Raw genomic sequence first — 26,703 nt, 5'->3', positions numbered from 1 at the left:
GTAACATCTCGCCAAAACCCCAACTGACACGTGATGCGTCGCGTTGTCATAGTTACCACAACTAAAGTAGACCTCCGTCGTCGTTTAACATGTCTGAATCGACAGAGAAAGAAAGACCCAGCGTTTCGCGGACTGCGGTGCGCAGACCGTGAGTTCTCTCGTTCGTTAACGGTCTCGGTTCCTCTGTAAACCGTGGCGCTCATGATGACCGTGTCCACATCCACAGCTCCTTCCAGCCCAACACCAGGCTCGGCTCGTCCAGCAGGCGCAGCTTCAGCCTGGAAAGAGGAAGCAAAGTTCTGCATAAGAGCATCATCCAAAGTGCAAAACCAGCTGTTCGGGTAAGTGGATAAATATTTTTACTCAATATACTATTTACTGCAGCTCTGCCTTATCCTTTGGTCAGGCCGTGCGCTCAATGCGCAACGCGCTCCAACTGCTTCTCCATTTACGCATGCTTTTAGCAACTCGATCCTTTCTATCTATCTATCTATCTATCTATCTATCTATCTATCTATCTATCTATCTATCTATCTATCTATCTATCTATCTATCTATCTATCTATCTATCTATCTATCTATCTATCTATCTATCTATCTATCTATCTATCTATCTATCTATCTATCTATCTATCTATCTATCTATCTATCTATCTATCTATCTATCTATTTCCTTTTACTGTTTAAATTCAATTTTAAAACAGTGGCTCCTTCCAGAAGAAAATTCCTTAAACCTTCAACTGAACATGATATGACCTATTGAAACCAGACCTGCAGACGTCTTTCTTTTTTTTTCTTTTTGCTGCTTCCTTTTGGGTCGCCACAGCGAATTACAGTTTTTCTCAGTCGCTTTAGTACAATTCTCAGATCAGAATGAAATTCCCAAAACTATTTGTTCAATCTTCACATCATGATGTCACTTGTGCACATCATATAAGCAGTTTCTCACTTCTTTGAACAAGTTGCAATTGCTTTGGTACATCCATGTAAATGATTATGTACAATTCTCTGCTCTTTGCTACATTAGCAATTGTTTATGTCATGTTGATCAAAATGTATTACATAGTTCACTGTGTAATAGTCTTACTCCTCAAAACACCTAGTCATTAGTTCATCGTATAAGTCATTAACGGCAAAATGGTTGACCAAGTTGTCATAATGTGACAAACATATTTCGCTGCATTGCAAGAGAGGATATTCGCTGTGATGTGAATGAGAATTTGTGGCCTAACATGCAGGAACGACAAGAGGTGTAGGAAGACCACACCAATTCCTACTGCACTGCCTGTACTGTTGGACAGAATATTGTCCTATCTTTTTTTCCCTTTGTGTTACTGTTTGCAGTGTTTTTTTCTATGTTGGTATGACATGGTCTGTCAACAAATTACAATATGAACAATAAAAGTGTAAATGTGAATCTTGTCCAGTCTCTTGCAATCAAACAAAAAAGCTGTAACTTACATTTTACAATAATTGTCATCCAAACTTTAGCCATATTTTACTTCAGAACCTCCCTCAAAAGTACACAGTTGTATTGACAACATGACTAAGTCATTTGACTGTCTTGTTCGTAGACAATGACACAAGGACTTGACATTCTGATGGCACTGACATGTTCAATGACATAAAGACTTAGTTTTGAGAGATGAACTAAAGATTTTGAGCAAGTTACAGGCTTTTGCAAGAAATCCATAGTGTTTTGCTGTTTGTACAAATTGTTTTGAGAAATGCACACACATATTTGCAAACTTCAATTCTGATCTGAGAATTGTACTAAAGCAACTGAGAAAAACTGTATCATCCTCCATCAAACCCCATCCTCTGTAATTAGAATAGAATACAATAAATCGTTATTGATCCCACAAAGTGAAAAGAAATGACCTTAATCTCAGTTCAAAAATATTAGCATATCTCTAAAATTGCAGAGAAGAAATTACTTTTTAATAATTGCTGGTTCATGCACTCCTGTTGCCTCTGGATCTTATAGTTTTTATTTCTACTATTTGGGTGAATATTATGGAATCTGTTTTGAAGTTCCTGTCTGTTGGATAGATAGAGCTTTCTCTGTCCACCTGGACAATGACTCATCTGCAGTGCCTCCTCTGTTGTGGAGTGCCCCAGGGCCCTAATATAGGCACTGTGGCACTTGTGTAATATTTATTTCCTCATGTTCCATTTAAAAAAATGCAATCTGGCTTTTTTTATGCTGCACAGATGTGTGGAGATTAATTTACCGGTAACTCTTTAAAGCAAGCAGCCTTGCTTGTTCCAAGATTCACTAAAGTGTCTTAGAGATGAGCAAGTAGGCTTGGAACACAGCTTTCTTAATTGGAGCTTGAGGGAAATCCTCATCTCACAAAGCTTTGCAAGCATGTGAAAGATCTCGGATCATCTTTTGATCCATTGTAAAAGTGTTCCCAGTGGTCTTTTAATTGTGATTTTTAGCCAAAATTTTAAAACTCTGTGTTGACATAGTTTCTGCAGAGCAGCAGGAGATCATAGGAAATTCAGCTTTGTGTTGTGAGCGGGATTGTTGGCACAGAGTAAGCCCACCCCCCCTTCCAGTTACCCGTCTGTTTCCAAGCACTCTTGCTAGTTTACAGCCTGTCACACGCCCAACCTAACATTACTGGTTCAACAAATGTGGGAAGCAGTATTGAAGCTATTCAGCCATACACTTTTGAAGATACCAGCTCAGACGAGGAAAATGGAGACGTACGTGGATCTACTTGTCTCCATCAGAATGGAGCGGAGCAGGAAGCTCGTGGACCAGCCCAGCATATTTTATAGCAAATGATAATTCATGCGTCAGCGGATTCACAACAATTTGAATACAGAAATAATCAAAAATGCAATTTAATCTTAATTTTCTTTATATATGTTCTCCATCATGAGAAAAATGCCCCAAGAACATGTTAAAGACACCAAAACATGGTTTTCGTTAGAGTGTGTCTTTGAAATCACAACTTTAAATCAGACAAAAACGTAGCTCAGTCAATAAAAGCTGTTTCATTTGATACGGTTGAGTAGAATTAAGGTTTACCTTCCTCCTACGTTTCGTACTTGTCACACTGATTGCTCTGATTCCCATTATGTTGGGACTGATCAGTTGTTGCTGCATCAGTTGCGAATGGTTCAGAATGCGACAGGCAGGCAGTGATAGCCGATGTTTGCAGGTTTTTGATGAGGAGAGCAACGATGTCACCCCACTGCCGCTGTGTCAGGCAAACCCTGGGGCAGCACAAGCCACAGCCAGCATCCTCTTTAAGGACGGGGTTTCCGCTGACTCAGCATCAGACCAGACTACGGCCACAGAGAGCTTCAGCGTGCCTCTCTCCAGGTACAATAACACAACACTGATGACAGACTGAGCTTTTTTATGTTTTTTTTTTTTTTTTTTTTTTTTTGTATTTTTATTGACTTTTAAGCATAATTTTTAACAAACACAAACATTGCTCAGCACAACATTGGTCCACAATCGTGTACATTTCTGCAGAAGTGTTTTCCAAATTAAAGTTCCTTTTTATACCAAGGCAAATAAAAATAGATAAGACAAGTAGCAAAAAAAAAATAAATAATAATAATAATAGAGTCAGTCCACAATCACGTTGTTTAGTATTGAAGCAATAGTGAGACTGGTAAAGCAAAGATAGGGGGTCCACGTTTTCATGAAATCACTTTTAGTTGAGTGGAGCAGACAGGTCAAGTACTCCAGAGGAAAGAGTTCAATGATAAGTCTATGCCAGTTTGCTTTGGATGGAGGTTTGTCACTGATCCATGACAGAAAAATATTTTTACGTGCGGCATATGTTAGGATGTCATACAATCTGCCAGACGTAGAGATGACTTTATCGTCCCTATAACCCAGCAGCAAAGAAACCGGATTCAGGACCAGGGCTGTCCCTAATATTTTTTCCATGTCCTCCAAAATGTCTCTCCAGTATGATAGGATTTTAGGGCAGAACCAGATACAGTGAGAATAAGTTCCCAGTGAGGATTTACATTTTAAACACATAGGTGACATTTGAGGGTTCATCTGATGTCTTCTGTTTGGAGAGATTTGCAATCTGTGAATAATTTTATATTGTAAGAGCCTGGCATTATTACAAACAGATATTCGTTTTGTCTGGTTCCAAATAACATTCCATGTATCATCATCAATAATCACACCCAGATCGGTCTGCCATTTCTCTACTGCTTCTAGTACAGTCAATGAATTGGTCTGATTTAGTACATTATAAAAGCATGTGATTATTTTTTTACCAGGATGTGTGAGCAGTAGCTTCTCTAGTTGTGAGGGCGTAGAATCGGAGGTCAAGGTTGTTTTCTTAAATATAAAATCCCGGACTTGTAGGTATCTAAAGAAGTGACTGTTAGGGAGGTTATATTTGACACGGAGCTGTTCAAATGAAGACAAAGAATTTCCTGTAAACAGATGAGACATATTCTTTATCCCCTTTTGTGTCCAGATGTTGTAACCTGCATCAATCATGCCCGGCTGAAACTCAGGGTTGCCTTGTATAGGAGAAAGAATAGGAGTTAAAAAAGACCTCCCCTCCAGCCGCCTGGCCAAGAACCACGCCTTAACTGTGTTAGTGATTATCGGGTTGTTACCACACAGATTTCTAACAGATTTCAGATTTTTGCAGGACAAAAGGCCAGGAAGTGAGCAGTGAGTCTGTGATTTTTCGAGGCCTAGCCAGACAGATGTGGGGTCGTCCCTCACCCATTCTGCCACAAATCTTAAAATAGATGACAACTGATAAAGTCTGAAGTTGGGTAAATCTAGGCCTCCTTTGGAAATGGGAAGATGTAATTTTGAAAGTTTAAGCCTTGGTTTCCTTTTATGCCATATAAATTCACTCAGCCAACCATTGAGTAACTTTAAAGATTTGTTGGAAAACAATAATGGGATCATTTGTAAAGGATACAATAATCTTGGTAGCACATTCATCTTAATTATTGATACTCTACCAAGCAAGGAGAGGGGAAGCGGGTTCCATCTTTCAAGGTCCTTTCTAATAGTATTAAGAAGAGGTGTAAAGTTAGCCCTGAACAACTGATGAAACATGGGAGTGATCTGAACACCGAGGTATACAAATCCTGATAATGACCAGTGGAAAGGAAATGCTACCAGTGTGTTTGTTCTACTTTTGAGTCTGCCCATTGGCATGGCTAGGGATTTGGAAAAGTTAATTTTGTAGCCAGAGAATGTTGAAAAATGCTGAATAATTTCAATGAGTCTGGGGATAGAAGATGGGGGTTCTGTTACATACAATAATATATCATCAGCATACAATGATATTTTATGTTGAGTTCCGCCAGCAGAGACTCCCCGTATTATCAGGTCTTGCCTGATGGACTCAGCTAAAGGCTCTATTGCCAAAGCAAATAGTGCAGGGCTGAGAGGACAACCCTGAGCTTTTTTATGTTTACATCTACTTTAAACTGGAATGGCCCCTCAACTAATAATTTTCCCCTCCCAGTCAATACACAGTCCATCTCTTATCCAACTTTACTTAAGCTGTTGTCTGATATAGACACAGACCATACAAACCCTGTCTAGAACTGAAACACACACAGTCTGAAGAATCAGCTGCTTGTGTTCTGTAACCATGACCGTTAGTGTGTCTGCAGTTACAGTATATGACTTCTTTTTCAGGTCATTGCTAGATAGCAGCAGAATATCCAGCCAGTCTTCACTTTGGCTCATGAATGAAGAGATGGAGGAGACTTCTTCCAAATGGAACATTTCCAGCAGCTTCCCAGGTTCTCCACAACAATCTGCAGCGTCTTTTAGCCGTCTTGTGTGTTTTCTTGCCTTTCCCGCAAAAGCGCATTCTCTGTGTTGTTTGATGAACGATTGGGTTAAGGCTCCTGTTCTCTGTTAGATGACAGAGGCAAAACAGAAGCAACGAAAGAAGAGGTGGAGCACATGCACAAAGAGACCAAAGAGCTCTTTTTGACTGAGACAGACAACATTTCGCTGCTTAACATTCCTTCAACTTTCATTCCGCTGAATGCTGATCATCCAAAAGCTTCAAAGTAAGAGAAACTTAATCTTAGATTTGTTTTTTAAAGTGCTTTTGAAAGACTCACTTAAATAAAAATTGCGTTTTTCAGAGCGGATTTACTTTACAGTCCCGCTCATAACTTTGAGGTGAATTTCTAATAAAATGCTGCTCTGCAGAAACTATGTCCTAGAAAGCGACACAGGTCTTTTGATTTTAGCTTGAAAATGGCAAAATCATAATAAAAAAACCCACTGGATATACTTTTAAAAATAGATCTAAAGACGATCTTTTTTAAAGTAAAACTTTTAAACTTGTCATCCTTTAATGCTAATAATTTAATTTTATAAAGCAAATATAACATTTTCATAATGATTTTCTTCCGTTTGTTTTTTCACAGTGAGAAACCTAAAACTTTTCTTTTGAGATTTGCAGGAAAACTAGATCCAAAGACAAGTATGTGGACGGATCCTCGCAGACTTTACATGGAACTTCCAAAAACAAACATGTTCAGAGTGATGGTCTGTTCCTGGTGGATGCAGGTTTGGAAAAGCCTTTCAGAAAGCTCAGAGAACTCTGGCTTAGGGTCACTTTCAAAGGTCAAAGCTGGGGTGCTCACCCTGACTGACAACAGTTTTCATTTGGGTCAGGAGGTGTATCTCTCTGTCCACAGGCATTGCTGTTTCCACCTCCATCATGTATGATGACACTGAGCTGGAAGAGAGGCAGGATAAGCCTGAACCAAAACCCATTTCAGTGGACTTTACTTTAGTGGACTCTGATGACGGAGGCTCCCTACTTTCCCCATTGAGAAGTGCAGAGAGGAGCATGTCAACAGGCAGCATGACCACTGCAGGTAAAACCAAACTGTTTGATTAGGATGAAGACTGGTTGGTGTTATAGGTTAACATCAGTGTAGGTTTGATCACAAACCGCTCAGGTTCTGGTGTTGCTCAGAGGGGGTCTGCATCTAACACACTGATGTATCTTTCTACATTCTTAGTTGATGAATTTAGTCCTCTGTGATAGAATCCTAGTCTCAGGTAGGAAAAAAAGCTCCAATGAGAGAAGATGAGGATAATACATTCACACACAAACAAAAACAATATTTACCGTTATAATATATTTAAAGTTAATTTCATTTAATTGTGAAATTAAACCTTGGCTAACAGGAGAATTACGTTCCTTGTTGAGAGCCCAGGACAAGGCATTTAGATGTGGAGATGCAGCAGAATATAGTCTGGCAAGGAAAACCCTGTCACGGGGGATCAGAGAGGCGAAGAGGCTGTACACACAAAAACTGGACAGCCACTTCACGTGTCAGATAGATTCACAACAACCGTGGCAGGGGTTTCGTAACATCATGGACTATTAGCCCCCCCTCGACAATATGCCAGAACAACCGCTCTCTACCAGAAGAACTGAACAACTTCTACGCCCGGTTTGATGTAAACAACTCCACCCAGGCACAGATGCTCCCGCTGTCTTCCAGCAACACAGCATTGCAGCTGTCAACTGCTAAGGTGAGGACAGCCTTCTCCACCATCAATCCACGCAAAAGCCCGGACAACATCCCTGGACTGGTTCTGAAAGACTGCGTGGAGCAACTGAAAGATGTCTTCACCAACATCTTTAACACCTCACTCAGGCAGGCATTAATACCCACCTGCCTGAAAACTGCTGTTTTCACTCCAGCCCCAAAGAAGTCAAATCCAGCCTGCCCAAACGACTTTCGCCCCGTGGCCCTAACACCAATTATGACCAAATGTCTCGAGCGCTTGGTCCAAAAACACACAGTCTTCCAATAACTATGGCCCCTTTACAATTTGCATACAAAGCCAATCGATCCACGGAGGATGCCATCTCCACCACTCTCCACCTCACACTGCGACATCTGGAGAGGAAAAACACCTAAGCTAGAGTCCTCTTCATCGACTTCAGCTCGGCTTTTAACGCCATCATTCCACAGCAGCTGGTGGAGAAGCTGAGGCTACTAGGCGTGGACACTGCAACCTGCAACTGGACAGCTTTCTGACAGACAGGCTGCAGACAGTCTTCGGCAGACACACATCCAGGCCCATCTCAGTGAGCACGGGCACACAACAGGGGTGCGTCCTGAGCCCACTACTGTTCAGTCTGCTCACGCATGACTGCGCTGCTCGATACAGCACCAACCACATTGTTGAGTTTGCAGACGACACAACAGTGATTGGTCTCATAAGCGACAATGACGAGTCTGCTTACAGAATGGAGGTGGAGCAGCTAGCAGTGTGGTGTAAATCCTATAACCTCCAGATCAACGTGGACAAAACTAAAGAAATGGTGATTGACTTCAGGACGTCTGGCAATCACCGCACTCATCTGACCATAAACGGTGCTGCTGTGGTGAAGGTCAACAGCGTCAAGTTCCTGGGGGTGCGCCTCACTAACGACCTGTCCTACTCCACCAACTCCACCATGGTCATCAGAAAAGCACCGTAGGATCTCCATCCCCTCCAGAGACTCAGGAAGACTGGAATTCCAACACCTCACCTCATCACCTTCTACAAAGGCACCATTGAGAACATCCTGACAGAGCTTCACATTCTGGTTTGGCAGCTGCAAGGTTCAGGACAAACAACGGCTCAGCAAGATTGTCAGGACTGAGAACAAGGTTGTTGGTGCACCTCTCCTACGCATAGCAACCTCCATCATCAGGGACCCCCAGCACCCCTCTCATGGACTGTTGTCCCTCATGCCATCTGAAAGGAGGTTCAGGAGTATCAGCTGCAGATCAAGCAGGATGCTAAAAAGCTTCTTCCCACAAGCTGTGAGACTGCTGAACGGACTGTCCTCCTCATACATTCATTGCTCTTACTTATTATCTGCAACCCCCCAAACAACCTGAAGAGAGAATACATGGATACAGACTCTAACAACCCCCCCCCCCCCCCCCTCCATAAACAAGACTGCTGTAAGACGCACATGGTCACTTTAATCACACTGAATGCTGGTCTCTATTTTATTTTATTTTATTCTATTTCACTCATTTAATTTTGTATTCATCTTATTTTTGCTATTTTTTTTATTCTTGGACTGTTACTTCATAGCTTTTTATTATTATTGCTGCTTCTTTGCACTGGCAGGCTAGTGAGAAACAACATCACCAGTGTACTTATCTGCAAATACTATGTGTGGAATGACAATAAACAGAATCTTGAATCTTGAATCTGTGTGAAATATTTACACTAACTACTAAAATTATTCAGAGAAATGTAAAGATAAAAAAAAAACGATTTGGAGAGAACTAATATTTCAATGCAGCAACGGTAAGCATTCCGCTTTGACATTTGATAACACCACATGTTAAGCCAGTGCTTCTCAAAAAGTGGGGCCCGCCTTTACCCAAAAGTAGTTGGGATAGGCTCCAGCAACCCAGTGACCCCAAAAGGGATTAAGCAGGGTGAAAACCTGGATGCATTCTCCCACAAACAGATTGAGGCAGGGAAGTGTTTGCGGTTGTGTGTTGTTGTGTGGCCCTGTCCAGTGTGTGTACTTTTATTGAAAAGTAGTTGGTAGATTCTAACGTAAAAATCTCTTTTAGCAGAGCTTGATCAGCCTCGGTTGACTTTCAACGTAACTGGCACAATTTCAATTTATGAATGAAAATGTAAAAAACAAGTTCTTTTTTTCTGTTTCTCTTCAGTCAGTGTGTCTAGCTCCCTGAAAGACATAGAAATCTGTGAAAACACTCACAAACCAGTCTTGGAGCTCATCAGGCTGTCAAAGAAATTCCAGCACAGTCTACTTGTAGTGGAGAAGACCATCCTACAGAGCCTATTGCAACCTCAGTTGGCTGTTTACAGACAGCTTCCCTCACTGAAAGGTAAACAGGAGCATCAACATTTAGCATTTATCAACACAATGTGTGCATTCATGTGCCACGTTTCTCTTTGAACCAGACTGGATCGTGGAGCTTGAGAGAGAGGAGCAGAGAGATGCAGAAATCTCTGAAACCCCTGCCCTGGAGGGTCTGTGGGCTTTCAGCTGTGAGCTCACCAGAGGATTCAGTGTCAGCAGCATGGCCTGGAATAAAAAGAATCCGGTAATAGAACTGAGTAGAGGTTGGGCAGTTTCAGAACTTTTAAACTACATGTAGTTCCAGTTCAGTTTGTTAACTTAAAACTAGGATTGTTTTTTGTTGGATTTTTCATTACAGCTTTTGAGGCACGTAGGCCCTCAGGTCATGGACATTGTCTCCAAAGCAGCAGCAACACACATCAACACACTAGTTTGTTTATTATCTGTTTTATAGCTAAGTTCACATGTGATGTGAACGCAAAAGTATTAATAACTGGGTCATTCATAACTTCAAGATCTGGAAGAACCTGGATTTGTTGTGATAAAATATTTCTGAAAGGATTGCGTTGAGTAAAGTAACATAATAAAGAGCGAGACGAGTTCTTACTTTGTATGTTCGGGTTTGTTTAAAATTATTTAACTAATTTTTTTAGAGAGTAAATCCACAGATAAAGTCATCACTGGATTTATTCTGATATAAACAAAAAACGTGAAATCTACGACTGCAGGTTTCCAGAACATTAAAGTCTACAGAGTCACAAAAACGTCAAATTCACCAATCAAAAGTGCAAAAAAAATAAAACAAATTTACACGGAGAAGAGAAAAAAAACAACCAGTTCACTCCAACAATCCTAGAAAGCACTATCCCTAAATCTTTATCTACCATTCTTTTTCCTCTAGGACCTTCTTGCTGTGGGCTATGGTGAATTTGACTCCACTAATGAAAGAGCAGGTCTGGTGTGCTGCTGGTCCCTCAAAAACCCCACGGTATTTAGTTCTTCTCCTATAGCAGTTCCTGCTTTTATATGCGTCACCACCTTTGTCATTTTCTCCTCAGAATGAGGTTGGACAGGTAGGTTTAGCGGTTCTTCTGCTTTTTAAACAGTGGCCTGAGCGTGTTGTGCGCTGTGAAAGTGCTGTGACCTCTTTGGATTTCTCAGCCACTCGGCCCAGTCATCTGGCAGTGGGGCTGTTCGATGGCAGCATAGCCATCTACGACATCCAGAACCCAGACAGCATTTCGCTTTTCCTGGACAGCAGGTGAGGATTCTGTGAGGACACAGTGCTGCTGCCTTTGTCACAGGCTAGAAGCAAACTAGGTGCTACTCGTGTGGTTTTCCTTATTCCTTGGATGTGTGTTCAGTAAATGTCCCAGCAGACACCTGGGGCCAGTGTGGCAGCTTAGGTGGAACCAACAAGAGTTTGGATTACCAGCAGAGGAGAGGTTAGAGGTTCTAATCTCTGTGGGGGCAGATGGAAGGATCATCAAGTGGGTCGTTTGCACCGGTAACCTCGGACACACAGGTACTGTGACCTGCAGGAAACTGTGAGTTTAGTTGATGGTTCTCTATAATGCAGTACTTGATACAGATAAACCTGCCTAGGTTTATCTGTATCAAGACATTAGTCCAGTAAATGAAGATATGAGGGGCCTTTAGACTGTTTTTGGCACCATTATGCAAACTGTAATAGTATTAAGGTTAAGGCCGTGTCACACGGCCACAACATGCATTTTGCACAGATGAAAATTGGACATATCTAAAAAGAAAAGTGAGAAAAGTTGCGGTCTTTACGTGAAATTGTCTGATGTATCACGAATGAACCACAGAAAATGAAGAATATATGGTGCAAAGAACACGTAAATTAATACAGAACATAACCGCCTGTGATTAATGCGGCATTTATATATATCTTGTTAGTGATTTGTGCATCAATGATGTAATTTGAACGTGATATGTGCAGCGTATGCGCGATATAAAAGTTATCCTTTGAAAAGTCTGTTAGACATACGTGGAATGGTCGTGGAAAGCCACATATTTGCGTATGTATCTTGCAAAAATCTTGCACAATTGCTTGAGAAATAATAATAAAAATTATAATGGATTGGATATATCTGCGCTTTTCCAGACACTCAAAGCGCTAACATAATTTACTCAATAACTGCATATTAACTATGTAAAATACACTTTAAACTACGTCATTTTTAAGCGACAAACATTCTGACCTGCTCAAAGCCGATCCCCTACGAAAAGATCTGTCAGTCAAAACCCTCGATGGACATCTGCGCAGATGGACAAATGACGAACACAAGAAACACTTATGAATTTCGTATATCGTGCATGAATCACGAAAGACCGAAATTTCGTTTCCTTTTCGCTTCAAATTTAAGGATTGCTGGATTTTCTAAAAGACATAAAAAGCCACTGGTTAATACTTTGTCACAAAAACTTTTACATTCACAGTAATTTTTGTGTAAAAATGTCCACAAAAGAGGGCTCCAGCCTTGGGGTCTCAACGCTCCTACATTTAACTAGCATTGCTCTTGTCTTTATTAGAGTTTTTGTTATTGTTTCAACAGAGCTGATGAAGCTGAAGAGGACGATTTACAAAAACCCAGATGCAAAAACTACAGAAAGCATTTCACAAAGTTTAATATCTTCACTGATTCCTGCGTTGTGTTTGGACTTCCATCCAACCGTAAGTCAAAAGCTACTTTTCCATTGCACATATACACAAAGCGTTATCGAAATTTTAGAAATTTAGAAGAATCACAATTTTGCAATGACACCATTTCCATTAAATCTTAATTTTGCAAATAAACACAAACCAACTCACAAAAAAGGTCATTCAAAAACACATGTGAACAATGATTTACAGCAGATACTTTTATATTTCTTCCTCGGCACTACTGCTCATCATCATCGCCCCAGTCGATCCAGAATGTGACACCTGCTGGAATTTTACGCCTGTACTGCAATCACGTAATTTATGGGATTAATTTATGGGATTATGGAGCAACTCTGTCCACATAAATGTCTTTTTAGAACTGAAGATGATTAAAACTTAACTAAAGGAGTTAAAGGAAATACCTAACTTTCCACACAAAGAGATAGAGAGAGGGCGGACAAGATAAAAAAAATATACCAAGACTAGAAAGATCTCATATCTCATGTAGATATATCACATATATTGCACTGGACAAGGTAATGCAATTTGTCTCTTTCTTTTTCGCTTCTGTAACCCTTGTGCTATCCTAGGCACTTTAACATTGGGAGTGGGGTCATCTGGACCCCACAAGTGCACTGAACCTATTTTCTTCAATGATTTGTGATCTTCAATTGTGTCCATGAAATCCTCTTCACGTTTATCCACCTGTGTCACGGTAGGGATAACACGTCAATGTAAGGTGGGGTCATCTGGACCCCATTAGATAATACAAGGGGTATTGTCTGCTTCGGCTTACTGGACCAACACGTCACCCTCCTCTGCCTCAGCGGATTCGCAGATGCAGCAAGTGAATGAGGAGGATGTTCTTCATGTTACAAATAAAAAGTTGGAGACGATCGCGTCACTTGAAAAGTATAAACAGCAAAACACACTAGTATGAACCAGACCCCGCGACAGTGGATGCAACTGGTGCGATCAAGTATAAACCTGCCTTGACGTGGGAGTGGCTACAGATGAGGCGATTTTGGGAAGTCGTGCTCGGTGATTTTACAGAGGAGCTGTGGATCCAACAATTCCGAATGACACACTCAACTTTAGATGAGTTGTGTGATGCTGTGAGACCTATTGTGGTGCCTGCTGTGCAGTGCCCAAGGCAGCCAGTTCCTAAAAGGTGCGTTGCCATTTGCTATATGATTCATTTAATTCGAAAAAGAGTATTTCCATTGCAGTTTTGCAAAATATGTCAACTGCGATACGCCTCAAAAACCACCTCCTTCAAGAGCAAAACTTGTTTTCAATCAATGCCAGTTTTTTCATAATTTGTCGTGTTTCCATCAGCTGTATTTATTATCGCAAATCCAATTTTTGCAATTTCACAGTCAATGGAAACACAGCTACTGACACTCTTTTAAGCTACGTACCTTTCATATCTATCATCCTTGGCAATGCACATTTGAGTGGCCACTTCCAATGAAAAGTCAATGTAAACGTGTGTTTTGCACTTCCGCGTTTGGACATGCATTCTTGAACGTCAAACGGCCTCTCATGTATCTGTAGAATGTTTAGCTGCAACTCTTTTCTGTCAGTGTGATTCAGTTCGCATTATCAGCCTTTCTTATCTGTGTTGCAATTTTCTTGCAGGAACCTGGTATCTACCTGACCGGTACATGGGAAGGTCTCATCCACAAGTGTTCCTGTTCCAACAACCAGCAGTATCTGGACACATACAGAAAACATTACGTGAGCCCTTCACAATAAAAGTCATAGGCCACATCCTCTGAAGAAAGGATGCTTGTTGTCTTCCAATCTGAATCTAAATGTTTCCCCATTATCTTCCTCCATTGTTATCCTCCCTGGGTCCCAGTATAACTGGACAAATGTTTTTTTTCAAATGTTGATCCACAGCACTGTTTACAGCATAAACTGTGGAAAACAATTTTATTAGATAAGAACTCTTATTTCTGCCACTTCCTCAGCAAACTGGAAATTATTCCAAAATGTTATGCTAAAGCCTGTATTCTTTTGGCAATCTTGTTGTTTGTATAAATCCAGCTATAACAAGTTTTACATAATGCAGGTCTTTATTATAGTTTAACAGCAGTCGTTTTCCAAAATGTTTGACCATTGCATCAGTTGTTCAAATTCCTCAGCTTGTCACAAAAAAAAACAAGTTTACTATTTTGCTTTTGTAATTGTTTTGTGGGAATGAATTTGATGATTAAATAAAAGAAAAAAGAAAAAAACAAATAAAAAAACTAAAACCTTTGAACCAAAATTCCTTAAAGATTTTCATCTTAAAATCTTTCAAATACAATAAATTTAAAACAACCATAAGTCCAGTAAAAATGACAAAATCATAGGGAACAGCTCTTTGGTTTTTCAAAATAAAATAACCAAGTGTGCCTCATATAACATTTGAATATTTTAAATTTTTTAAAGCAATTAAATACTTGCTCAAATAACTTTATATGAAAGAAAAGGCAGCTAAATATATTGGCCAAAAATTTAAAATTGTACTAAAATCATGGGAAACCATCAACAACTGACATTTAATGTTTGTTTTTCAGTGTGCTGTGAACTATGTTGCGTGGTGTCCTCTCAGTGATGACATATTCTTAAGCTGCTCTGCTGACTGCACCATCCAGCTGTGGACGCAGAACCAACACAACCCCATGCTGAGCTTCAGCACAACCAGGAAGGTGGTGCATGACATCAAGTGGTCCCCAAAGTGGGCAACAGTTTTTGCTGCAGTTTATGACGAGCAGCTTGAAGTCTGGGACCTTAATTTAAGCTGGTAAGTAAGCGAGATGGGGCCGTGGTGGCTGTCTTGCTGTCTTGTGTGACGCTGAGGTCCTCCTGTCTCTGTGCACCTCCGTCTCTTCAGTCTGAGTCCAGTCATTGTGCAGCCTGCTCTTCCTGGTGTGAGATTGGCCTCCCTGCTTTTTGCTTCACACACAGACTGTGTTGTAGTTGGAGACAGTTGTGGACAGGTGACTGTCTACCACCTGAGAAACCTGGGTGTTGGAGGAAGCAAGCAGGTAACATACATGTCTTGGCAGAAAGCTTAAAGATCCACTCCGATCATATTTTGACATAGAAAGAGTTCCCACTGGTGTTTTCATAAAAATCATAAAACCTGGCTTTTTTCAGGGCATAGTTTCTGCAAAGCGACGGTGGTTCATCAGAAATTCGCCTCCACAAGAGTGGAGCAACCCCTCCCCTTACTGAGAGCTCGGAGCAGGGAGCATATTATCTACGACATAAATAAGCTCTTTTTCAAACGGCATTTTTTGTTTGAATTTGAATAAAGAAACACCCAGAAATGCAATTTTGAGCTGATTTTTCGTTTTTATGTCTTCCATCATCAGAAAAATGCCACAAGAATATGTTTAAAACATCAAAAACGCATGTTTTATTGGAGTGGGTCTTTAAGGGAAAACAAAATACAAAATAATTTCTGTGTTAATTGCAGAAAGAAACTAATGGTGTGTTGTTATTTTTCAGGTAAATATTCTACATGACCTTCTTCACTCTGCAGCTTCTAGTACACTAAAACCATGATTGTGTATTCCCAGTCAATGAGTCTCTGTAAAAGCTTCCAGCTTCTTCAAAAGTAAACAATCAAGTCACAAAATCAAGTAAAATGATAGTAATGTGATCTTTAAACAGTTATTGGTTAGATTATACCATAAATTATGATGTATTGATTCCTTTTTATTTGCTGGTTTTTAGAGTGTGGCGTGTACGTTTACATGATGCGTGTTGAGGAGAGAAAGTTTTGGAATCTCCAGGTTAAATGTTAGATTAAAAGACTTCACATGTTAATAAAAAAGAAAAAACGTGCATTCTAATTTAAGGTTGCAACAACTTTAAACGAGTGTTCAGTGGGCTTGCAATTTGCTTGTAGGCCTGGAAAACGGTTGTAGGAGCCTGCGTAGAAAGACGTGAACATGAGACTTTTGTATGGAAGTGTATGTCTCATATTTCAAAATGAAAGTCAAAGTCAAAGCTGCCTTCCATATGCTTCCATAGTTCTGAACAAAGAAGCCTAAAACACACGTTTAACCCTTGTGCTATCTTAGATGACCCCACCCTTACTTTGACGTGTTATTCCTACCATGACAAAGGTGGATAAAGGTGGAAAGATTTCATGTAATCCATGGACACCAGTGAAGATCACAAATCATTGAAGAAAAAGGTTCAGAGCACTGTCTAGTGGGTCTAGATGACCCAACTCCCAATGTTAAAGTACCTAGGATAGCACAAGGGTTAATGGCGTTTACGTAGACTTACCAGTCCAGGTAAAGTTAAGTTTAATTTTTGCAGTTCTCACGCTCTGTGTAGGTATTTACTCAAAACGCGTTACCAGCCTAACCTCAGTTGCAGTCAAATATACCTTATGACATATGGGTGCTATCCAAGGCACTTGAACATTTCATCTGGACCCCACAAGTCCATGGATTGCATTTAATCCTCTTCACCTTGATCCACCTTTGTCATGGTAGGGATAACACGTCAATGTGTATGTCACCAGTGTGTGAATGTGTGAGTGAATGTGTGTGTGACTGGGTCTGTGACTGTAAAGCACTTTGTCCTTGTAGGAAGAAAGGCGCTATACAAGTATACGCCATTTACCATTTTACCAATGTAAGGGTGGGGTCATCTGGACCCCATAAGACAGCACAAGACTGATGATAGAATGTCTGTAAAGTGAACTTGAAACATGGTGGAGATTGTCTGGAGAACAAATGCATGTCTTTTTCTGACAACCACACAGACCATAATGTCAACTAGAAAAGAAAAGTCACCTGACATAAGTTCAGCATGTATGGTTGTTGTGAAGCATTTGCACCTAGAAAGATGGAGCTGCATTCTAGGAGAAGCAAGACTACAGCAGCACATCTTCAATGGGTGATCCAGGATATGTTGCATTGTTTGGATTATATTTGGATTTTTGAGACTTTCACAACTACTGAATACTCATTTTGTGTTGTTTTTACACCAGTGCTTCTCAATTATTTTTTGCAATAATAATTTTTAAATTTAAGTTGGTTTAGGACTATTTCTAGTGGAGTGACTAAGTTTTGGGCGTCTTCGTTTGATACAATGACCCCAGACTGCATCTTTGCCTGAGTCCTGTGCCAAATGTTAGCTGGTGAGGTAAAAGCAGGAGACCATCCAGGTGTCAGCTTCTCACTTCAATGCACATTTTATTTTGTAAGTGCAAACAGTGCGTACAAATAGACAAGCTGTAAAAAAATTACAAAGCAAGTCTGAGTCCTGCTCAACTCTGCCCACTTAGCAGCTGTTGGGGTTGGCCACACATTTGCCGATTCCAGCCGTAGTCTTCCTCTTCCTCACGGGATGAACGCCAAAGTCCACAAGCGTTTGCCCCAGCTGGCGTCCAGACGGAACTGCTGACCACGGTGGGTCCGTTCCACAGCGGCTGCAGCTACTGAAAGGTCCCACTCTGTTGGTGGAAAGTGCCCGGTTGCTGGTGATTCTGGAAGGTACCACTATGAGGCTGCAAGCTGCCAGTCTGTGTGGAATACCCCCCCTGTGGCTGCTGGTACGACTGGCTCCCAAAACTCTGAAAAGAATTGGGTTAGAAATAGGAACGTTAAGTTTGCTCTCGAGCTTCTACAGTTCTTTTTAGCAAATGTACAGTGAGAAAGGCCCCACTCATCATTTGGGTATCTGTAGCATGGACGAGGCTAAGGGTGGCATCCCATCTTTATAGCATCCGTTTTCCTTTACTTTTAAGGAAAAAGTTTATTTTCCCTCTCTGTAAAATATCTGCAGACAGTTTAAACTATTTTTGTACACTTTGTGTAGGAACCATTAAAATGCAGTTTAGATTTTACCTGAACTAAAAACCTGATGCTAAATTTAGCCTCATCTGACTGTCAAGGTGTCACAAAAACTATAATAATAAACCTGAATCCACCGTAGTTGAAACTATATTAGCAGCATCTTCATTACATTAGTTTGTCGCCGCACATTATGTGGAGTGGAGTGGAGCTGTCCCAATAAATCCGTGTTTTGAGTAAAGACTCCTGCTTTCTCTCTGTTTTCGTGTTTGCTCTTTTCTACACATAAACACTTTCCAAAGTTGTTGGTTTTTAGCTAACTTTGCTAGCATGGAGGTTTTATTTTGGTAAATGAAGCAGATTTGACCCCAAATAACAGTTGCCTTAAAGTCCCACTCCAATCATCCTTTGAACTATTCTCAAAATGTTCTTTTCCTTTATAATTAAATATTTTTTTAATAAAATTATGCCATTTTCATCCAAAATCGTCCAAAAAGTCTAGATGACCCAACTCCCAGTGTTTAAGTGCCTAGGATAGCACAAGGGTTAAGTGGCTTTTAGGAGATTTTTGCACTTTGGGAGTTTTTTTGTGGTGGAAGGGAAATAAGGGGTTACATTTTTTTATTACTAGGTTACTTTCTTCCCTAAGATCTAAGCTTAGATCTTAGATTCATCCAAATAAGGTTTACTATTGAAAACTAATCAACAATCTTATGAATCAGTTAGGAAAGCAATATTTCGTCATAGCACAGAGAGAATAACGGTTCATTGGTTCACCTGCTGGTACGCTTGATGCTGCGACAGGGCCAGGTGACCCTGCTTCTGAGCCGTCTTGAAGCCTCGGATCACGTTCATGATGGAGAAGCTGCACTCGTCCCATAAGGACTCTGGTATTAGAAGCATCTCTGACTCCATATACCTGCTGAAGTCCCTGACCCTCCTCTCATGCTCACTGCGCGATGGAGCCCTGATGCTCGAGATCAGGTCCTTGGCCTGCTGCAGTATTTGCTGCACATACGTGCAAAATGAGAAGGAGGAGGAGGAGGAAGCAAGACACAAACAGAAAAATATAACTAGAACTATGAGGTTGCTATCATCTTTAAAGTTTTGGCTTTTAGGAAAGATGGCTTTTACCTCCATCTCAGACACGTCCTCGCTGTCTGGACCAGTAGATGGCGTGGGCGAAGTGAGAGGTCTTCTGTTCATGACCTTTCCTTTCCCTTTTGGCGGCGTCTGAGAGCTGGAGGGCAGCTGACCGCCCAATCCGACCCGCTGACTCAATTGAAGACTGGGATCTTCATCAATGTCATCCTCAGCAGCGTCCCCTCTGGACTGCACGCCAGGAAACTGCAAACAAATAAAAGCAAAGAAAGAAACCTACTAGACTTTTTTTTTTTAAAAAGGATCCATCCCGAGGAGAAGGAATCCTCCTTCAACCTCATTCTTACACAGTGTGTTGCTGTGGTGCGGTTGCGCTGAATGTACGGACGCAGGAACTGGTAGCGCTCCCAGATCTTCTGATCCTTGTAGGACAACGTCAGCGCGGGGGCAGCAGATTTACGCTTCAGCAGCTTCACAAATCTGGTGCGCATGTTGCGCAAATGTGCATCCACTTGGACCACTGCAGAAAACAAAAGGTCGAAAACGGAAGCAATTCTGTGATGTCATCAAAAATCTGGGAAATATGTTTACTCTGTTTCAGTGCAGAAACAGAACTCACCGGTGGGCAGGGGGGTGAGGATCTTCTCCCACTCCTTGTGGTTCTTTTGAATCAAGTCCTGCATGAGCTGCTTCCTCATTTCTTTGTTCTTGTAGTGCTGTTGGGCTTTATCGTAGAAGATCGGGTGTGTCAGCCAAAAGCGCGCCATTGTATCTTGGTGTCCATCCCCCCAGGGGTACTGTCTGTCCCCGTCGGCGGCGGTGGCCACCTTCTTCCTCTTCTTCATCTCCTGGGCCGGGGCTGGCTGGGAGGCCGAAGAGGCCTCAGAGTCTTCCTCATCCGCCGCAGCGGGCCCCGTGTCCGGCTCGGTTTCCTCTGTTGGGGCCGTGGGGCAGGAACAGCAGTGAGTCCTCCTCCTTGCACATAAATTGCAACATTCGTGCGAATGACGTGCACATTTTTGCATTGCATGTTTAGTCACAATGATGCATACGGGGTCAAATCAAGATAAGCTTAAAGGGAACGGAAATACCAGATTGTAAATTTGAAAAGAAAAAAAAGAACATAAATATATAAATATTAAACTTCAAAGAAAAAAAGTAGTTAGATTAAAACTTGAAAAAAGGAATCTAAAACAAATTTAGGAAAGCACTATTGCTGCTGCACATTACATCAGAGGAGGGATGACACAGACGGCGCCAAAAGCAGACGCTGTTTTGAAGTGGAAATGACATCATCAGAACTTCAGCCATCGGATGTCAATCATGTCCTGGTAGCCAAAAGGCCCAAAGCCCCACCTCCACGTAAAATTGAGCTGTTACAAACACACATTATTTTTTATTTGGTAATAGCTTTTGGTGTATAGGTTTTTTGTATTCAACTTTCAAATTTACATTTTTTTTTTAATTTTCTATATTTCTTTGTAGTTTACAATGTAAACTTTTGAGCTTAAAATGATTTTCAAATTTTAGACTTTTCACATTTTCAAAAACGTTTTTTTTTTGTTTCCAAAGTCAAATTTTCTAATTTACAATCTGGTTTTTCATTCCCTGTAGGCCGGTCCTGATTTGATCCCATATTTGCAGCTACAGTCAGGACCATACATATTTGGACAGAGACACATTCTTTCTAATTTCGTTTCTGTACATTACCACAGTGATATTTAAATAAAACAACTCAGATGCCATTGAAGTGCAGACTTTCAGCTTTTATTCCATGGGTTGAACAAAGAGATTGCATAAAATGTGAAAAACTAAAGCATTTTTTAAACACAATCCCTAAATTTCACGGGCCCATAAGTAATTGGACAATTGACTTCCATGCTATTGCATGGGCAGGTGTGGGCAATTCCCTTGTTATGTAATTATGAGTGAAGCAGATAAAAGGCCTGAAGTTGATTAGAGGACTCGTGCTTGCATTTTGAAGATTTTGCTGTGAAAAGACAACATGTGGTCAAACCCAGCATCTGGTGATGTCCATGAGTTCAAGACTTCAGGCTGTCATTGCCAACAGAGGGTTTTCAACCAAATATTAGTAATGACCATTTGGTTTTCAGTTATTTTTTTGGTCCTATTACTTACGAGGCAAATGAAATGAAGGGATTGTGTTGAAAACATGCTTTAGCTTTTCACATTTTTATGCAATCTTTTTATTCAACCCATGGAATAAAAGCTGAAAGTCTGAACTTCAATGGCATCTGAGTTGTTTATTTAAAATTCACTGTGGTAATGTACAGAAACAAAATTAGAAAGAATGTCTCTCTGTCCAAATATGTATGGTCCTGACTGTATGTCACAACTCCTTTGCAGTAGGGGTGAGTATTGGCCAAAGTGGCGATACTGCGAAACCTGTCTCACGATAGGATGCGCATTACGGATACGTACAATACTAACCGGAACTAATTTTAAATAAATTTTTTAAACAGCGTGACTTAGGAAAAAAACTCTACCTGAAAATTAATACGTCTTTCATTGTATCTCATATATAAATTGCTTTTACCCAAGCAAAGTCATGGTGCTTTTCTTTTGGTAAATTAAGAAATATTTGTTCCTAAAGGGAACAGTCAACATTGTCCGATTTACAACTAAATATTTTGCAGTGTAAGAAAAAAAACAGAATAAATGTGCTTTAACCAATAAGGTTCTATAGGTATTGCATGTCTCATAACAACAAAAACTGCAAGGCTGACTGAATATTTAACACAAGCTGCTTCTCGCTAAGATCTTGAAGTTGTTTGGTGCGTTGTAGAGCTGCTCAAAGAGGCTGAGTGGTTGGTGCTGCCATCTAGTGGTCGGGTGTTTAAAACAACAGTCAGGTGAAAAACAACAGTCAGATCATGAAGGACGCCATAAATAATTGAATAAATATCGCCTTGACAGCATTTTAAATTTATACAAGTATTGCCAATTCGATTTTTTTCCTGCACCCGTACTTGGCCGTGTGGCAGCGTCTGGAGCCATCGCTCGCCCTCACCTACCTGTCAAGTTCAGCTTCAAAATGTAATGCCTCATGGAGTTCAAGCACCTTCTGTCCCCTTTCTGACCTAAAGCCCTGAACTGAAGCAATTCTGACACTTTTCATGGATTCCATTGTGTAACGGGACGAGATCTGTCTTTTTGTTTTACCTACATAAAATATTGGCCATCCCTAAGTTTCTTTAGTCCCTGTATTCAGTGTTGGGTTGGAAGCCCCTCCTTAATGTGATCTTCTTCGCTGGTTTTGTTTGGCGCTTGCTTTCCCTCTCCCCTTTCTGCTTTATTGTCCAGCGGGAGAGGTGGGTGTCCTGTAATGTTAGCAATATGAATCCTAATTTTATCTCACTTATGTCCAAAATACTGTTATTGTTTGAGATCTGTTGTGGAAAAATACAAAAACTTTATAGATGTTGACGTTTTATTTCAGTATAAGGATCAGCTGATCTCGCTCCACCTGTCACCCTCATGTAGGAGCTAATACTGGATGCTAACACTGTAGTCAATTGTCAATAAATGGAGCGGATCTCCAAGGGTGCTGCTGTGTCCCGACGTCTTTTGATTCCTTAAACACAACGCAGAAGTGATCCGGCTACAATAGCAAGAACCTTTAGGAGCTTTATCACATTTCTGTAACACTTAACTGTTGCAGTTTAGAGCAGAGTAATTCAATCCACCAATGATTGCAAAGCGTGGCTACATTCTCTCCCTCAGTAGGACTGAGTTTGGTTCATAAAAACCCACCAGGAGTTTTTAGTTATTGCAGTTCTTTGCTGTTTTGATTCACATTTTCACGTACCGATTCTACGCAGCTTTCCTCGCGGCCTCCAGGCGGCGTCCAGCGCTCTGTACTGACCGTCCATCTCCTCCTCGGACGGGACCAGGCTGCCTTCTGAAACCTCAAATAGTTCTTCAGATTTGGGTTTGAACTGAAGAAGCAAAAGCGACCCATTCTCCTGCTTCACCACAAACTGCTCTGCATCCTGGCTGGCGCACAGTTCCTCCTCTTCCTCTTTAATGTGCTGCGGTCCCGGTTCCTCCTCGTCCGCGTTGGACCTCCTCTCCCTGTTGCAGAGCTGCAGCTCGACCCTCTTCTTCTGCCTTTTACTGCCTTCTTGTGGGAGTTCTGGAGGGACAACAGAGAACAGTTTCTCTCATTAAAAGCAAAAAAACAAAGAATAGAACTTTAAAAATCCATTGAGGAACCAGAACAAGCCATTGTGCTTTTTGTCAATTTAGAAGATGAAGAACCAAGATTAACAGGAGAACTCAAGAGGGCAGAATTCATGAACAACCAGGAACAAGAGCTTTAGAAGTACAAATATGTGACTACAAAGCAGCGCCAAGGGAGGAGTTTCTGGTTTGAAAACATTCAATAAAGAGATTAGACACAATTTAACTGTGCTGGAAGTTTTGAGGCAAGGTTCATGTAATTTTATTACTTTTTCCTGTACTAATTTTATTTGTTTTTGTGTTTTCTTTTTCTTTCTTACACTATGTCCCACACTCCAGCACATCAGATGGTAGAAATGCACCCGAATCGCCGGATGCCGCCCGCCTCTAACCCTTCAACCCTAAAACCAACCAACGTTACTCGTTCCCTTCCCGTGCTGCTTGTGTTCTCCGTAGTTTTGCAGAAGCTGTTCCTACTTTCAACACAAACTGTGATGTTGGAACACCTGAAACCCAGGAATTTTCTTTGCATCTCAAAAATAAAAAAAATGAAACAATAAAGCCAATAATATTGGCATGACAGAGGATTACATCACAAAAAGTGAATATAGTCACTCTCTACAAAGACTTTGTCACTTTGTTTACCAGAGGCGCTTCAATCTTTTATTTGCAAAAAAAAAAAAGCAAAAACTTTCACCTTATATAGTTTATGAAACTATGCATATTTGTGTTTTTTTCACATTTTTTCACAAAGTTGTTTGCTGATTTATTAGGGGTTTAATGATTGATTGACGATTAATTAAGGAATTGATTTCTATTCCTAAATTCAATCAGATTGACCTGTCAGGGGCAGAATCAAGTCAAATTGAGTTCTTGTTTACTTGTTTGTTAGTTCACATATTTAATGTAAAACTTTATTATCTTGAAAGAAACTCAAGGAATCTGGAGAAATTTCACCTGTAGTGTTCAGTACCAGGTATTTATCTCTGAGTCACACTGGCTGAAGTTTTGGCTAAAGATTTCCTTAATCCATTTTAGGTCAGAGAATCGGATCGTTCAAAATGAACCAATATTCTCTATAAATCGTATCAGCAACCAGTAATTATGATGTGATTGAATCGTTGTTAAAATGAATCACTGCATGATTTATTGTTCAAAGACAAATCCATTCATACGTCTTTACATTTTTTGTGTCTAAAAATATGTCAGGGCAGCCCTAGAACGGTTAAAGAAAGTAAAGTACTATAAAGATTGAAGCGATCGACCTCTGCTTTTCTCTGCAGACATTTGAAGAGTGTTTTTATATCAACATGCCTTGGAGGCAATGTTGGGAGTGGGGTCATCTGGACCCCACAAGACAGCACAGGGGGTTATTAAAGCAGATTCAGTTAGTGGTGGGTCCTCCAATAGCTCATTCAGCCTCCACACACTGACTGCATAACCACACAAATGCACTTTTATATTGTGTTCCAAAAGTTTTTTTATTTTTTAAATTACTGCCAGAATTATGTCTTTTCCTTTAAATTCTCAACGATTTCTCAATTATGGCAATACGTTCATGGACAGTAAGTTTGATTCCAGCTGCTAACATTCACTATGTTTGTTTAAACGTGTTGCTATGGAGGACCATACTTTAAAAATATACACAAAGATCAATATGAAACTATAAATTGAGTTTTAAAAATTGAGATAATTCAAGGTCATGCGCGATTTTTAAGCACTTCACTAAAGCCCACCCCATAGAAAAACGCTTGTATAATTTCTGGCTAAATAATCACACATTTTGCCGCCTAAGGCAGCAAAATATCACATAACTATTTGCCTATTTTAGAATTTTAACCCTTAGATATAACGTTTTGATTAGCCCGTGTCGTCCAACAGTGAATGACGTCATCCACGTGCTCCACATATAAGGGGGTGTTTTTCACGGCATGGTGATGCTCGCCGCTCCGCACCAGCTGGACCGCAGACCTCTCAGAGCAGGCCCGCACACGGTTCCGTGAGATCACAGGAGCTCGTACCTGTTGATAATGATCCCACAGACATCCCGCTGCTCTTCCACTCTGTGTCTGCTCCACGGGGGAGGGACGACTCTCACAGTTAGAAAGTGACTGCGGAGCTTTTTAGCAGCAGCGGCGCCACACAATGTGGCTGTCACGGTGAAAACATGGGCGAAAATGACGCCCAGCGAAGCACAAGCAGAGGAGGGCTATTGCCGGCGAGAAAAACAGTCCCAGAGGCTGTCTGAAGCGAATGGAAACCACCCTGAACACCACGGAACATAAAATAACTCCAGCGAAGCTAAAAACTTCAACACTTTAGGAGAATATAGAGCTGAATTAGCGCTAGCGGCCCGTTCTTCTTCTTTGGTGTTTTCTGACAGTTAGCATCCGCGGTGTTGCAGTACCGCCCCCGACCACTGCAGGACTCAAACTCCCATGACACCTCTATTAAAATCTCTGGATTCAGCTTTAAATACATTAAATAAAATAAAGTTTGTCTTTAACATTTTCTGCTTTCAATAACCCCCCCCCCCCCCCCCCCCTAATGTTTTTGTTTCCTTTATCAGGACCCTTCACTCAACTCGTCCAAATGATTCTAGTTAATACTTCCTGTGTACGATAAAACATGTACCAACTTTCTCCTGGCAGAAATTAGAAATGTTTTATTCCTCTTATTACTATCTAAATTTCCAGAGTTTTTACAGCTATCACTTTGAGACTAAATGTTTTTTTCCTAGAATATATTTCCTCTTATTTTTTTTTAATCTGCTTTATGATTACCTTAAACACAAAAATTCAAGAATGTAGGTCACAATGTGGTTTGCTTTGCTCTTAAATTATGCTTGATAAGTTAGTTAAGGCTAACACTGGTTAAGGCTAACATTAGTTAAGGCAAACTAGTGTTGAGCTTATTACTCTAAAAAGTAATATATTACTATTAAATCTTTGTTTAAAAGTAATAGCTGTAAATTAATTATTACTTTTTATCAAAAGCAACTAGCAGCCTAACTATTGGTATTTGGGTGTGACAAGTCAGGAATTTGTGATGTCACAAGTGTTACTCGGCA

At 40.6% G+C, this 26,703-nt stretch overlaps 2 protein-coding genes across 9 annotated transcripts; one reads left to right on the top strand and one right to left on the bottom strand.

The window, feature by feature from the left end:
• Positions 1-24,002, top strand: dnai4 (dynein axonemal intermediate chain 4). 4 transcript variants are annotated; one of them, XR_013650610.1, is made up of 17 exons: positions 1-148; positions 227-341; positions 3,177-3,340; positions 5,663-5,769; positions 5,892-6,045; positions 6,447-6,553; positions 6,685-6,867; positions 9,697-9,876; positions 9,953-10,095; positions 10,753-10,839; positions 10,958-11,112; positions 11,216-11,376; positions 12,431-12,549; positions 14,161-14,259; positions 15,087-15,313; positions 15,478-15,557; positions 16,024-16,163. XR_013650610.1 is itself a non-coding variant. In XM_078934739.1 (17 exons), exons 1-17 carry the CDS (start codon positions 90-92, stop codon positions 23,985-23,987), a joined length of 2,229 nt encoding a protein of 742 aa, XP_078790865.1. In that variant the 5' UTR covers positions 1-89; the 3' UTR covers positions 23,988-24,002. The 4 variants fall into 4 exon arrangements, 3 of the variants coding, with proteins under 3 accessions (XP_078790865.1, XP_023821196.1, XP_023821195.1); XM_078934739.1 differs by lacking the exon at positions 16,024-16,163 and adding an exon at positions 23,973-24,002 and having other exon boundaries at positions 15,404-15,557; XM_023965428.2 differs by having other exon boundaries at positions 15,404-15,557; positions 16,024-16,358.
• Positions 17,710-26,025, bottom strand: LOC101174561 (uncharacterized). Of its 5 annotated transcripts, none has more exons than XM_078934747.1 (7): positions 25,655-26,025; positions 23,260-23,586; positions 20,050-20,364; positions 19,778-19,950; positions 19,464-19,706; positions 19,107-19,337; positions 17,710-18,109 (listed from the first exon to the last, which is right to left on the bottom strand). In XM_078934747.1, the coding sequence occupies exons 1-7, from the start codon at positions 25,677-25,679 to the stop codon at positions 17,972-17,974; spliced, it is 1,452 nt and encodes a 483-aa protein (XP_078790873.1). In that variant the 5' UTR covers positions 25,680-26,025; the 3' UTR covers positions 17,710-17,971. The 5 variants fall into 5 exon arrangements, with proteins under 5 accessions (XP_078790873.1, XP_078790874.1, XP_078790871.1 ...); XM_078934748.1 differs by having other exon boundaries at positions 19,464-19,676; XM_078934745.1 differs by having other exon boundaries at positions 19,107-19,706.
• Between the last annotated feature and the right edge of the window lie 678 nt (positions 26,026-26,703).

The sequence above is a fragment of the Oryzias latipes genome, chromosome 17, assembly GCF_053564925.1.
Source record: "Oryzias latipes strain Hd-rR chromosome 17, Olatipes_Hd-rR_3.1".
NCBI lineage: Eukaryota > Metazoa > Chordata > Actinopteri > Beloniformes > Adrianichthyidae > Oryzias > Oryzias latipes.
The sequence above is the reverse complement of the archived record's forward strand: the minus strand, read 5'-3'. Positions and strand labels throughout refer to the sequence as shown.

Excerpts from the sequence above, each read along its gene's own strand:
- dnai4 (XM_023965427.2), top strand. The coding sequence starts at position 90 with ATGTCTGAATCGACAGAGAAAGAAAGACCCAGCGTTTCGCGGACTGCG. Across the intron at positions 9,877-9,952 it reads ACAGCTTCCCTCACTGAAAG|ACTGGATCGTGGAGCTTGAG; the intron begins GTAAACAGGAGC and ends TCTTTGAACCAG. Across the intron at positions 11,113-11,215 it reads TCGCTTTTCCTGGACAGCAG|TAAATGTCCCAGCAGACACC; the intron begins GTGAGGATTCTG and ends ATGTGTGTTCAG.
- LOC101174561 (XM_078934745.1), bottom strand. The coding sequence starts at position 25,679 with ATGTCTGTGGGATCATTATCAACAG. Across the intron at positions 19,707-19,777 it reads GCACCACAGCAACACACTGT|GTTTCTTTCTTTGCTTTTAT; the intron begins GTAAGAATGAGG and ends AAAGTCTAGTAG. Across the intron at positions 18,110-19,106 it reads AGCATCAAGCGTACCAGCAG|AGTTTTGGGAGCCAGTCGTA; the intron begins GTGAACCAATGA and ends AATTCTTTTCAG.